Source organism: Aulonocara sp. 'chitande type north' Nkhata Bay, linkage group LG13 (assembly GCF_057382095.1).
Source record: "Aulonocara sp. 'chitande type north' Nkhata Bay isolate Kocher_YH1m ecotype deep benthic linkage group LG13, A_spYH_male_GT1.1, whole genome shotgun sequence".
NCBI lineage: Eukaryota > Metazoa > Chordata > Actinopteri > Cichliformes > Cichlidae > Aulonocara > Aulonocara sp. 'chitande type north' Nkhata Bay.
The window spans coordinates 21,937,378-21,951,236 of NC_141356.1; the positions used below are offsets into that span (position 1 = coordinate 21,937,378).

Below are 13,859 nucleotides of genomic sequence, written 5' to 3' on the forward strand. Positions count from 1 at the left end.
AGAACAATATGTCATGCTACTGATTATATAATTTATTTCCCTGATCAACACTCCAATGCTTTATTGTTTGGTTGTAATCAACAGAGTCCCAAGATATCCTTAAGTGTTCAGTGAAACTTACATCATAGTGAGTTCTGACTAGCTCCAAATAGGTTTGTGTGTGTTCAGTTTCAAACATGTTCCCCAAAAATCAGACATTAAGTTGTAATATCAAGGTAATTTTCAAAAAGAAAGAACCCCACTTGCAGTAAATGACATACTTAAGCACCTTCATGTCAAACATATCCTTTAACAACAAACTAGCAAGCTGTTTATTTGTCAAGTTAGACACCAAAAGCATCAGAATACTTTATTAATCTCATCTGAAATTATGTACAGTTAAAAAATATGAAAGCATGTAAAGTTTTATTTTTTTAACTGTATTAAAATACGTAATCAGTTGTTATAAACCGCTGCATAATATCAGTAAAGAAAGAATACATAAGGTGTAGTAGTAAGTTTGCTAAGTTAATTGTTCACTAATTTCTTGGAAGAGTCAGTTTTAAAGGATGATTTGTTCCTCGGTGAACGGTCCCTTTAAGTGGCTTGACTAAAAACTCCAACCCCCACAATGCACCGGTCCGTTCATCAACAAAAACGCGGAAACAATAGAGGCAATCAGTTTGTCAAAACAGATAACACCGAGTCGGCAGAAAGTGAGCGTAGTTGGTGCTGACAGCTGTCAAAGTTAATATCTATCGTCTGTCAAACGATCTAAAAGACTAGCCATGGCTCTGAAGAGAATACAGAAGGTAAAGAAAATAATCGTTTTTTTACATAATTTGTTTGATGTACGGTGTACAGGTCGGAGCGATGCGGAAACATAGCTTTAACGGTAGCGAGTCAGTTGTCTTACAGCATATTTGCTAGCGTTATCAGTGTTTTATAATGTTTTTAAATTCGCAATGAACAATTGTCAGTATTTCTTTTTTTACCGTCTGCAAGTCATTTGAGCCAATACAGGTACAGAAATGGAATAACAATCCTTCTGTTTTTTTCAGCCAGGCTTTTCTTTTGTGATATTTAAGTTATGCTATTGTTGGGTGTATGCCTGTCGCCGTGTTGAAGAGACTGATAAACCTCTTTAGGATCAAGTATTTGAGAAAGGGCCGGGGCTTTATCGTGTGACATGTTGTGCATTTTTGCAGGTTTATTAGCCTAAATCCAAACCCGCTGCCGGTTGTAGTCGTGGTTTTGTTAGATTTAGAGGGTAGTTTGCCCACATTAATATACAGTCTAACAAAATGTAACGCTTGTGTTGCTTCTTAATCAGTGCACACGCTGACAAACTCTAAAACTGTTGATTTTTTTCAGGAGTTAAATGACCTACAGAGGGACCCTCCAGCTTCATGTTCTGCTGGACCTGTTGGGGAAGACAGTAAGTGTGACTTTTGGTTAATTTTGCTACTTTTTAGTCATGTCTCAAAGTTTAGTTGTGTCTTTTGGGACTGTGTTGTATGCTCACATGCTGTTTCTTTATCGTTGTTTTCTTTAGTGTTTCACTGGCAAGCTACCATCACAGGACCGGTGAGCTTTTTCTGGATATGATTCCTGGACATTTTCTTTTTAAACCAAGCTGCTTCTGGATCTCTAGACAATAGTGTTTTATGTGGAGTTTACAGCCCTTTCTGTTCTTTATGGCCAGCACAGACTGGCACACTCTATCCTGATGCTATTCACTGAAGGCCAGGTCATTATTGAGGCCATATATTGTATCTCTCATGCAACACATTATCGATACACTGATGGCAAGTGTCGAAATTCTTTTGAAACATGTAGTCACTTTAAAGTGCATCCTCATGTGAGTTTGAGTCGATAGAGTCACTATTTCATAGTTGTTGTTGTTTTAAATGGAGAGACTTTTTAAAATACCAAGGGTGAAGGAAGCAAAAGTTGAATAGCTTCTTGTGACAAAACTCTCTGGGGGCATAAATCAGTAAACAGGGATAGAAAATTGAAGGCTTTCCAGTTTTATCAATCCATTCTCTTCCAATTATCCTTATCAGGATCACATGGGAATGGAGCCTATCCCCGCTATCATAGGACGAGAGGCAGGGGAACCCCCTGACACTAGTCTGCTCCAACTAGTTTTGCCGATATATACACAATGCCTGCTTTTTGCTCTTATAATTGTTTGATCATCAAGGATCATGACATTACTGTGATATTGTGGTAAGATATAGTGATAGTATCACCGGTGACTATATCCCTGTAATTAAGAAAGAAGTGTTGGGTATGACTTTAAACCAGTTTTCTACTTTATTTCAGAATGATAGCCCATATCATGGAGGAGTTTTCTTCCTTTCTGTGCATTTCCCCACTGACTATCCCTTTAAACCACCAAAGGTAAGTGTATTTGTTCTTGAGACTAATTGTCTCAGAAGTACTACACTATACTATACCGATAACACTATTTTTGTCACTGTATAGAGTAAATGATTAATGAATATTGTATATTGTTATTAGATCCAGTTGTATTCAGAAAATGAATGGTATCTTTTAAATAAAAATACTGTTATTACAGTATTTGTTTTTTAAATTATAGCTAATTTTGCACATTTGTGCTTTGCTTTTATTTACAGGTTGCCTTTACTACGAAAATCTATCACCCAAACATAAACAGCAATGGTAGCATTTGCCTTGACATCTTGAGGTCACAGTGGTCACCTGCACTTACAGTATCAAAAGGTAACCAAATCCATGTCCACATTCATTTTATGGACATGGATTTATGATTCGTTGTATTTGATACATTTACTTGTACTCTGGTTTTTAAGGACCCCTAAAACTGAGAGATTTGGATTAACTGTTCATCCTGTTTTGTGTTTTAGCATGGACAAGCAGTTTTAGTTTAGAAATTCATGTGCACTCAGGATATCTGCTCTTGCTCTTATAACTGGATTCCAGCATTATTATCTTCACTTGTGCTTATATTACACCCAGTAGCTGGAGTCTGCACGTTACTTAACAGCATCTCAGCGCATACATCGGATTCAGTGAAAAGGGGTATACGCCTACCTTTACCATATGACTAATACAAATTCAGCAAGGCAATTCCTGATGCCAAGCAACAATGCCATGTTTAAATTATTTAAAGATGGTCTACCTGTTTGATACGAGCAATGACAGTATAAGTCTTAATCATTCTGACACTTACATGCTTTTTTTAAGAGAGATGTCCTCCTGTATGCCAAGGTTTTCTTGGCCGTTTAAAACACATGCTCCTCCCAAGCCACTCATCACTACCTGTGACCTTGTGCTCCAGCTGAAGTAAGGACAGCAGCTACTTACTACCTGTCCTGCCCTAATTCGTCATCCTCCTTCGCATGAAAAAAAATGGTGTAAAAGATGGCTGTAGTTTCCAGTTCTAAAAACTGAACAACTCCAAAGCGCCTTAAACTTGCATTTAAGGCACTTTTAATCCACAAAAAAATAGCCCTCAGTTCCCATGCTTTGCTATACAATACTTTGCAGTTTTCAGGTTATACTATATAAATAAAACATAAAAGTTGTTTTTTTTTTAAATTTTGGTAAATATAAAGATTTATAAAGGAGGATAAACCAGGGTTTTCTCATTGGCATGTAGTTAGTCAGATCCACCTTTCTGCAACAACAAAAACATTCATCTTGTAGCTTCACAAAGGAACTTGATTAACCTGTCGATGACTTCATGGCGATCCCGACTCTTATGCAGTCTAGAGAAGGAAACAAAGACGTCTATTGATTACTAGTAGTTAGCATGGATAACTAATCATAGTCAAATCAAATCAAATCACTTTTTATTGTCACATCACATGTGCAGGTACATTGGTACAGCACATGTGAGTGAAATTCTTGTGTGCGAGCTTCACAAGCAACAGAGTTGTGCAAAATACAATAATGTAAACAAGCAAAATACAAGAATGGCTACATCTGAAACTAATAAATATATGTACAATATATAATAGTATATGCATTTCTGGATGTGTATACTAAATATTTTTGTGTGTGTGTGTGTGTGTGTGTGTGTGTGTGTGTGTGTGTGTGTGTGTGTGTGTGTGTGTGTGTGTGTGTGTGTGTGTGTGTGTGTGTGTGTACACATATTTTACAAATTAAATAGAGTAAACAATGAATAGAATATATAAAATAAATAAAATAAAATATACAGAGTGAGACATGTGCAAAACAGTGGCATTACTGTACAGTATGGAGTGCATAATGTTAAAGTTCCAGTAGTGAAGCTGAGGTGTCTATGACGTGTTCAGCAGTCTGATGGCCTGATGGAAAAAGCTGTCTCTCAGTCTGCTGGTACGGGACCGGATGCTGCAGAACCTCCTTCCTGATGGAAGTAGTCTGAATAGTTTATGGCTGGGGTGACTGGAGTCCTTGATGATCCTCCCCGCTTTCCTCAGGCACCGCTTCCTGTAGATGTCTTGGAGGGAGGGAAGCTCACCTCCAATTATCCGTTCAGAGCACCGAACTACTCGCTGGAGAGCTTTGCAGTTGTAGGCGGTGCTGTTGCCATACCAGGTGGTGATGCATCCAGTGAGGATGCTCTCAATGGCACAGTGATAGAAGGTCCTGAGGATGCGGGGGCTCATGCCGAATCTTTTCAGTCTCCTGAGAAAGAAGAGGCGCTGCTGCGCCTTCTTCACTGTTTTGTTTGTGTGTACTGACCACGTAAGATCCTCAGCCAGATGTACACCAAGGAACCGGAAGCTGCTCACTCTCTCCACAGCAGCGCTGTTGATGGTGATGGGGGTGTGTACTTCTCTGCACCTCCGGAAGTCCACTATCAACTCCTTTGTCTTTGCGACGTTGAGGGTGAGATGGTTGTCTTGACACCAGTGGGTCAGGGCGCTGACCTCCTCCCTGTAAGCTGTCTCATCACTGTTGGTGATAAGATCCACCACTGTAGTGTCGTCCGCAAACTTCACAATGATGTTGGAGCTGTTAGTGGCCGTGCAGTCGTAGGTGTAGAGTGAGTACAGGAGAGGGCTCAGTACACACCCCTGTGGAGCACCAGTGTTCAGTGTGATGGGGGATGAGGTGATGCTGCCCAGTCTGACCACTTGGCGTCTGTCAGACAGGAAGCTAAGGATCCAGCTGCAGAGGGAGCTGCTCAGTCCTAGATCCTGCAGTTTCCTGTCCAGCTTCGAGGGAACGATGGTATTGAATGCTGAGCTGTAATCTACAAACAGCATCCTCACATACGTGTCTCTCTTCTCCAGGTGTGACAGGGCAGTGTGTAGTGTCAGGGCTATGGCATCATCAGTGGACCTGTTGTGGCGGTATGCGAACTGTAGAGGGTCCAGTGAGTCGGGTAGTGCAGAGCAGATGAAGTCCCTGACCAGCTTCTCGAAGCATTTGCTTACGATGGGGGTCAGGGCTACAGGTCGCCAGTCGTTCAATGAGGAGATGGTGGAGGATTTGGGTACAGGGACGATGGTGGCCGTCAGTACTGACCCTGTTGTCTATGCTAGTAAATGTTGTGCAATTAAATATAGGATTTTTTTTCATGCCACTGCTGTCTCCATACAGATGTGCCTTATCAGATATAAACAATGGTAACGAGTTTGCAGCAGTGTTATTTGAAAATGTAAATGTATCAGTGTGGATGGATAAATTACAGCAGTGCCATGTCAGATCTGTATCTGTTTTGCATCCGTTTTATTTTGAAATCACAGGAAATGAAACTTTTTAAATAAATCAATATAATTAACAGTTAATTGAAATGCTGGGTAAAACATAACATGAGGTGGGAATTTCAAAGATGAGCATAATGCACACAGTTTGCATTGAAGCAATCCGCTGTCTTGTCACGAAGTCTGGAGTCTTCCAAGTGAATGATTTCTAGCCCTTAGGAAAATGGGTAATAGGATTTTTTTAGGGTTGATTATCCAGAAATGTGACCTCTGCACTCTGTGCACTTCTGTCAGAAAAATATCAAATGCATGTTTTATGTTTAAATACACTTACTAAAGACCTACACTAACAGGATTTTGATGTCAGTGTACATCAAATCAAAGCTCATTTATTTGTATTTCAAATTTAGAGTTATTCTTGTGTATATGAGGAGCTTGAAAAAATAAAAATAAACTTTCTTAAAGTGACCATGGTGATTTAATTAAATTAAATTAATCCATTTATTTTCTTATGTGTCTTTGTTTCAACAGTTTTATTATCCATATGCTCACTGCTTTGTGACCCAAATCCAGATGATCCCCTAGTCCCTGACATCGCGCATATTTATAAATCAGACAGACAAAAGTAAGTACAAAGCCGATTGTTAAGAAAACACAATTACACAAGTGCACAGTTCTCTTAACATGATTTTCTTTCTCTTTAGGTACAACAAAATTGCCAGGGAATGGACCCAAAGGTATGCAATGTGAAGGACTGATGTTCCAGCTGCAAAGACGCATCCCTCAACACCTCAGAATATGACTGTTTAATTGCTTTATCCTCACTGGTTCTAATTGAGGTGTTTGACATGCTTGAAGCACTTTCTCTACCCAGACCTTACTTGACTTAACTGCTTTTAGTGTTTATTTTATTTTATTCTCTTAAATTGGCATTATTATTATTATTATTATTATTATTATTATTATTATTAGATATGAGATGGAAGTTTGGGGAGGTTCTTTTACATTTTTGCTGTATGGAATGATACTGAATTTATTTTTCATGATTTTTTTGCATTAAAATATTATGCAAAAAGTGAATTTATAATTGTTTCTCAGGAGTACTCACAACTAAACTGAAAATGGTTCAGTGATAACTCTTCATTTCTACAACCAAGTCTTGGTGTCATAAACCTGACCACTAGGTGGCAGTCTTTACTTTTTACTTGCCAAACATTTCTGGTGGATAATTTAATATTCGTGTTTGTGTTACATTTAATTCAGGCCCATTTGCTAAATGGTTAATTGTGTGGATAGTGGCTATTATGGAGTGTTGCTCTGGCTATGAACTGAAAATGAGGCCTGTTCTGTCAATTGAAATCAGACCACCCATTACCATCACCTCTGCTCCTTCCTTTGTGCTGATGAAGCTCGTGTCTCCATATAAGTGGAGCACTTCCTGTTTAAAATCGAACTCAAGCATGTTTGCCCAGCTGTTATTACACTATTTTATAACCACTGCTTTCACAAAATGGCTTCAATTTGCAAACCACTTAGAAGTTTTATCATAAAGTGTGAGCCTCTCTGTCAATGATTTAAATCTTGCTGCATTTTAAAATAAAGCAATTTTTGCCAATGGATCAAGAGAGAAAAGCACAGTTTGTGCATATGTCAGTAACTATAATGATATAAATGGCTTTCTTTGTGCATTTTTACTTTATTTACCATAAACATATTCTGCATGGATGATGTAGTCTGGTTTTAGTCTGCAGTAAATACAACATTCCTCCAATGAAAAATAATTCAGACTTTGTTTTCTCATTTTGTATTGTTCTGGATGTTAAAGGTTGTTTTTAAGAAAACCTAATAGTTGCACAGTAAGCTGATAAAACATCAAAGCAATATTTGATGTGACTTTTTCAGACTATTGGATTTACTAATAGTCTAAAGAAGACTACTCGTACTGTTGTCTCACACTAACAACGTCCTGTGCTTGAATCCAGTGAAACTGGCTGTAGGTGTGAATGGTTGTCTGTCTCTGTGTTAGAGAGGCTCCAGCCCCCCACCCACCTTCAACCCTCCACAACCCTGAACTGGATTGTCTTGGTCTTAATAACTCTTACAGCCTGCCAAGAAACAAGCATCCTAGTGTTTTTTTTCCTGACCATTTAAATAAGCATGTAGGACATTCAGGTGGTTGCTTTACCCTTGACAGAATTTTTTGAAAGTTTAGCTCAAGGGAACAGATGTCAAAGCTCATCTGCATTTTTAGAAATGCAGTTAAAACTTCTCTCATAAGACTAAAATTAAATTGTCAGGTACTTAATAATTACCACTTTTAATCCCAGATCTCAGGAAGAAGTTGGAAAACGAATTAGGCCAAGAACCGTGGTCCTGCGGCTACATGATTAGTTTGCAGTGTGATAAAAGCTCCATCTGCCACATTAGGGTTGTTAACATGGAGGTTTGTTATGTCTGAATTGGCTGGCAAGCACAGCGTTAAGTGGCACCTTACATTTAAATCAAAATAAAGATTAGCAATGCTGTTCCTGTTGTAGAGGACAAACCTCTGAGATCAGTGAATATGAATAACTCTGGATGTCCATAGCTGGCATTACTGAGTGACCTCTACACTCCCTTTTGTTTTGTTTTCTCTTTCCTGTATTACTTCCCTTTCCCACTCTAGTGTTTCCTCTATAAACCAATAGATAGTTTGCCTAGGGCTGTTTGGAGGGGGAAAAGTCACAGCAAAATTGGTTTATACACACGTCAAAGCTGTCTTTGTGTCTAATTATTTATAGAGACTTGATTGTCACGTCTGCTGGTAATTTAGTATAATTTTGGACTCATAATAACTATGATTTCCGTGGCTATAAATGGCAATATAATCCCTCAACAGTTTCCCATAAATGAGACATACAAGTTGTGCCCTTACGAGCATAAACACAAATCAAAACCAAAAACTCTCACATATTCAAGTTTGGGGAACTTCTCAGGAACCCAGGGGGAGGTATAGATCCTCGAGAAAAGTTTCTGGGAGGAGTCCCGCTTTTTTTGCTGGATGACACGTGAAACTTTCCTGAGGAGTTGCTTGGTATGTTTGGTGCGTGTACTGTAGCCGTCCGTTAACTCGCCAGACAACCTATAGCGAGTGGTTCCGTGTGCGCCTGCCTATTTTTAGAAGCCTGCCTAATGGGGGGAAACGAAGGAGCTTAAAGAAAACTGCAGAGGAAGGTCACAACTGCGTTGAGATGAGCTTCCACAACGACTCGAAGTGACGGAATAAAAAGTAGCAGAAGTAACGGCGCTTTCCTGCTACTCGACCTAACTTTGAGTTAAACGCAGTGGCCGCTGGAGAAGTTTCCGTGCAGCACAATGGCTGCCCAGTGCGACGCTTTAAGCGGATACTTGCAGCAGTCGGACCAGGGCTCCAACAGCGAGCGCAGCGCAGACTCTCCTCTGCCGGGCTCAGAGGAAGATCTCAGCGGCCCTCACTCGCTGCCAGACCCGGAGTGGACTGAGGAGAGGTTTCGGGTGGACCGTAAAAAGCTGGAAGTCATGTTATTAGGTAATAAAATTAGCCATGTGCAAAGTTAGATAGTTTAAACATTTAAACGAACAATGCCTTGCATCCCGAAGCAGCTTTCGCCCGGCCCTTTGTTTATTTTAGACTCATATAATCAAACTTTTTCGAAGTTGTTTAAATTTCAGGCCTCTTATTCGGGGAATTTGAGCGTGTCATTTGCTTAATCCGAGAAAAATCAATTAAGTCAAATGGGCCGCGCCAATTAGCTATTGACTTCCAATTAATGGCGTGGACATAAGAAAACAGCGTAATAGCTAACCACTCAGAAGCTGTGGGCAGCCCTGGAAAAATGGACGTCCACATTTCTTAATTTTTGCACCTTAACAAACAGAAGGTCGAAGAAGTCGGTTAACCATCATTGGAGGTATTTTTTTTGGGTAGTTGCGTGCTCCAGCCACAGGCTGTCGCTGCAGCAACTACTGCAGTCTGCATTTGTTTGTAGAGTAAACTGAGTGTCTGGCTCTTTGCAAAATAGTCTGCATGATGCAAAACCTTTGCTTGACTTTTAGAAAATAATAAACTGGAAGTTGATTAGTTACCATAAGCCGTTAAACAAATCCAGTAGCAACAGCTGTAATTGCATCACACTGTGTGATCCATTCTGTCTTCAATACAACAGAATCCTGATGAAAAGTTAAAAGTGGGATCTCTCCTAATGACGTGCAAGTGACAATGAACACTTAAACAAGCGATGACAGGCTTGTAAAGAGAGGCCCAGTCAGACTCAGTTAAGAGTTAAGAGGTCCCTGGAAACTCAAAAGGTTGATGTAATTTATCACAGATTTCAAAACGCTGGAGTGTGGAATATTAGAGCATTACATAAGTGGGCTGGATTCTTTATCATTTCAGTGACTTGGATCTGATGAGCAGCCAAACAAGACTTTAGGAGGAATATTATCAGTCATAATCATGTTGAAACGCTGTCAAGGACACTATATCGTGTGTGTTGACAGCAGTAATGACTATTGCTTAATATTTTTTTAAGACTTTAACTTGGGGAATGCGGTTCATCGGTTTAGTCTGAGCTGTCCTAACTGGAACTAGGCTCTGAAAAGAGGCAGGTTTTGAAGTCCATCCCTTATACTAAAAACACAGACATACACATGCACACACGTAGTTCCCTCTTGAGAAAGTCCTTGCTGCTGCCTAACTGCTCTGTACATTCCTCAGTGCTCCATGTCATCCCCAACTCTTCCAGGAAAACAACTTTGCTAGAGGCTGGCCCTAAATCCGAGTGTTCCGGACACACCGCACGCCACGTCATGCAGTGTGTCTGCGTGTGCGTATGCCATATGTAATCTGTACAGTTTGTCAGATTTTTATCTTTGCCAACCTCTTGTTTCCCAGTTGCTCTTTTATGACATCATGGCTGACGCTGCACATGTTGACATTGCAGCTAGGATGCAGAGTAGGAAAGGCTGTTGGGATCCACTCTTGATCATTATAGTCAGCTGTAGGTGCAGGTTTAAATACCACAGTGCTTTAACAGTTATTTTCACTGGTTTTGATCTGAAGCCGAGATCTGAGGTCTCCTCATAGCTACCTTGGTTATCTTGCAGTAAACATTTTGCAATCCAAGCGTGTGCAGAACATTGCAGACGATTCATTAGGATAGAAAAAGTTCAAAAGTTTGTTTAAGCCTACATGATCATATATTCTCATTTTTTAAAAATTATTATTATTTATTTATTTGCTCAGTAGGTGTAAATTCACATCCCCTTTGTCGTCATCCCGTTTGGTCAGAGCATTCTAACATCTGGCTGTGTTTTGATTGGATAGACTGTAGATTTTGATGTGGTACATCATGTTCTGTAGGCCAGAGTTTTGGAGCATAGTGAAATCATTTTATGGGAGCTCCAGTGTATTTTTACCCAGTGTTTTATTGTCTGTGAGGTATCTCTGGCTTCTCTTTCTTGGAAAATTAAGTGTTTTTGACCCCAGAGAAAGAGCTGTGGGTCAAATCATGCAATAACCTATTCTTTTTTCTTTTTTCTTTTCTTTTTTTTTTTTTGCCAGATTCAGGTAATGTTCCTGCACTGTTTGCATTTTTGCTTTGTTAAAATACAGATTATATGTAAGCAGCTGGCATACATTTTATTTTATTTCATTTCTTTGAAGACATGGAAAACTTTTACAGTACTGCTTGGAAACTGCATTCACAACTAATCTTCAGGGAAACTGATGGGAGGATTTGAGGCAGATGAGAGATGACCACTTGCCTGCGTACCATGTGGTTAAATATTCATCATGTTTAATTCAAAGATTCCAGTCTGAAACAGCAATGAATAATATATATAGTAAGCTTTCATACGGTACATTTAATCTATTGTTTCAACTCCAAGCATTTTATTCACCGGTATGGGATATGACCCTCTGTAGCTTTATATTACAAGTGCATTTGCTTTTATTGGCTTCCAAATGATTTCTCAGTATGAAACCTAGCTTTATTTAGAACATACAGGTAAGGGGTCAGAGAAGGACATCAACCTACTGAGAGCCCTTTAGTCAGGGGTTGCATAAATTCTGGTGAATAAAAGTGACCCAGTAGCCCATTAAAAGATGTTGGTGAGTCACCAGCACGTCTCCACGACTTTGCACTGAAACAGAATCCCATGATACACACTTAACCTGCTGTTCGAATCAGCCGCATTTTACTGTTCTGGCACAGTTTGCTTCAGGAGAAAATGGAAATTATTAACGGCTTTTCAATTACAAATTTACTGTCTCTCGCATTGGCAGGGACACAGGTTCCTGGGCTTAGATCAGTAAATAGAGTGTAAAGTGACAACAAAATCTCACCCTAACAGCTATCTGGATTTACTGTTGTACTCTTGGCACCCGCAAATAGAACTCCCAAGTTAATGGCTTGGAGACATTAACAGAGGGATGGTCTTGTGTGGGCAGGGAACAGTGTAAGAGAACTTTTGTGCCTATTACATCGCTATTCAAACTCACGAAACTAAGAAACTGGGGGCAAGTGTGGGAAAGAGGTAACATTTGTTTCCAACTCCAATTATCAAAATTGAATGCATCTGTAAGTGCAACATGACTTTCCGTGAGTTTTCACCTATGTGCTCTAATATGCATGGCTCAACTGTAAGAGCTCTGGATCATTTAGACTACTAATGATTAGAGTTAAGCTGTGTTTGTGAGTGAATTTTGGCTCCTGGTGGGCCACTGTTTATACACATCCTAACAACATGTTTGCTGAGTAACTGCGACAGCAGCCTGCAATTAGACTAAGTGAATCATTTTCGTCACTGAACTAATTTGTTTTCCTGCTTCTAAACCACACACTATTGGTTAGGCTTATTTCTAAATGGAAAAACCGCTGCATATGACACTGAGAGAATTTTCAATTATTTTCAGCATTATAATGAAGTTATTTTAGACACTAGGGGATCTGAAGATACTGGTACTAGTTCACAATTTTTGAATTTGTGGGACGGAATGAAAACGTTTTATTTTTAAGCAGTGTAGAAATTCTAAATGGTAGAATAGACATTTAGTGGCTTGTTTCTATATCTAAATGATGAGGTGTAGGTTTGTGTGTCTGTGTGTGTGTGGGCGGGCGCTTAACCTCCTCTTCCTCCTGGATGCTGGGTAAGACTCGCAGGCAGGAAGTGAGTGTCTTTTGGGGAATGTGCTGCAGGCTTTCTCTTGTTCTCCCCTTTTATTGCTCCCTCTTGAGTATTCAAACAGTGCTCTGGTGTTGCAGCTTCCATCACATCCACTGTAGAGTTGTTGGACTTTCCCCAAGTCTTTATCTCATACTAAGACACGATCCTCACTTTAACCTTCAAACCCAACCAAACGCAGGCAAATCACACATCAGAAACTCTATAGTTTAGCTGCATGATTCATTTAAAATAACTGAACTTTGATAATCTAAGGCATGACATTAGCTGTTTGCAACACTTTGCCTCACTCGTCCACCCAAAATTGCACAGCGGTGCCGTCCAAAGATGTCACCTGCTGTCGGGAACAACTTCAGTTCAGCATCTTGCTAAGGGCGTCTCACGATGTGGAAGAGCCAGGGACTGAATTGCTAGCCATTAAGCACCACAATATTTACCTAGTCTAAAGTGAAAGTAAAGATGGAGAAGCCTTACACAGTCCAACTTTTGAAAACATTTCAGTCATGAATGGAAAATATGTGCAGGGCCAGCGCAAGAGAAGGAAAATCCCATATGTCTGAATGTAAAAATCCTTCTTTTTTTGCTCTGATGAGTTAGTCATCTGTTTCTCAGAGCTATTGTGATCTTTAAAACAGATTTTGAATGTAATTCAATAAAAATGTGTTATACTTGTAAATGTGCCAGCAGAATAGATGTACTCTTCTCTCTATTGGAATCGGTTTTGCCTTATTAGACCTAAAAAGACTTCACTATGATTGAAGTTTGAGTTATGAGAGAGTTTAAATCCCCAGTGATCAACTGATGGAAGAACTGAGATGACCGTTTTTGTTCATATAAATACTTTTTATGTACTGTCACACTGCAAAAACAATGGAGAAGGATGGGATGGGTGCTGGCTGTTGTCCCAACAACAGTTTGCTAAAAGGGCAATCAATGATGATTTTCAACCATTTTCTAAGAAGTTGGAGAATTTTTAGGCTATAAATGGAAAGA

The 13,859-nt window shown here is 39.6% G+C and overlaps 2 protein-coding genes across 2 annotated transcripts in view; both read left to right on the forward strand.

Moving 5' to 3' along the window:
- Window positions 1-613: 613 nt before the first annotated feature.
- On the forward strand, window positions 614-7,444 carry LOC147316041 (ubiquitin-conjugating enzyme E2 D4-like). Its single transcript, XM_086259168.1, has 7 exons — window positions 614-791; window positions 1,354-1,417; window positions 1,535-1,566; window positions 2,308-2,385; window positions 2,622-2,727; window positions 6,195-6,288; window positions 6,368-7,444. Exons 1-7 carry the CDS (start codon window positions 768-770, stop codon window positions 6,411-6,413), a joined length of 444 nt encoding a protein of 147 aa, XP_086115294.1. The 5' UTR covers window positions 614-767; the 3' UTR covers window positions 6,414-7,444.
- A 1,307-nt stretch (window positions 7,445-8,751) lies between these two features.
- Window positions 8,752-13,859, forward strand: part of bicc1a (BicC family RNA binding protein 1a) — a 59,934-nt gene continuing 54,826 nt past the window's right edge. Inside the window, exon 1 of the mRNA XM_086259169.1 lies at window positions 8,752-9,210. Within this exon, the coding sequence (XP_086115295.1) occupies window positions 9,018-9,210 (193 nt within the window). The 5' untranslated portion in view covers window positions 8,752-9,017. The remainder of the gene's footprint in view (window positions 9,211-13,859) is intronic.

What these genes read in the sequence shown, in the direction of transcription:
- LOC147316041 (XM_086259168.1), top strand. Translation starts at nt 768, where the DNA reads ATGGCTCTGAAGAGAATACAGAAG. An exon ending in AAGCTACCATCACAGGACCG is followed by an intron (nt 1,567 to 2,307) that starts GTGAGCTTTTTC and finishes ACTTTATTTCAG; the next exon opens with AATGATAGCCCATATCATGG. An exon ending in ATCCCTTTAAACCACCAAAG is followed by an intron (nt 2,386 to 2,621) that starts GTAAGTGTATTT and finishes TTTTATTTACAG; the next exon opens with GTTGCCTTTACTACGAAAAT.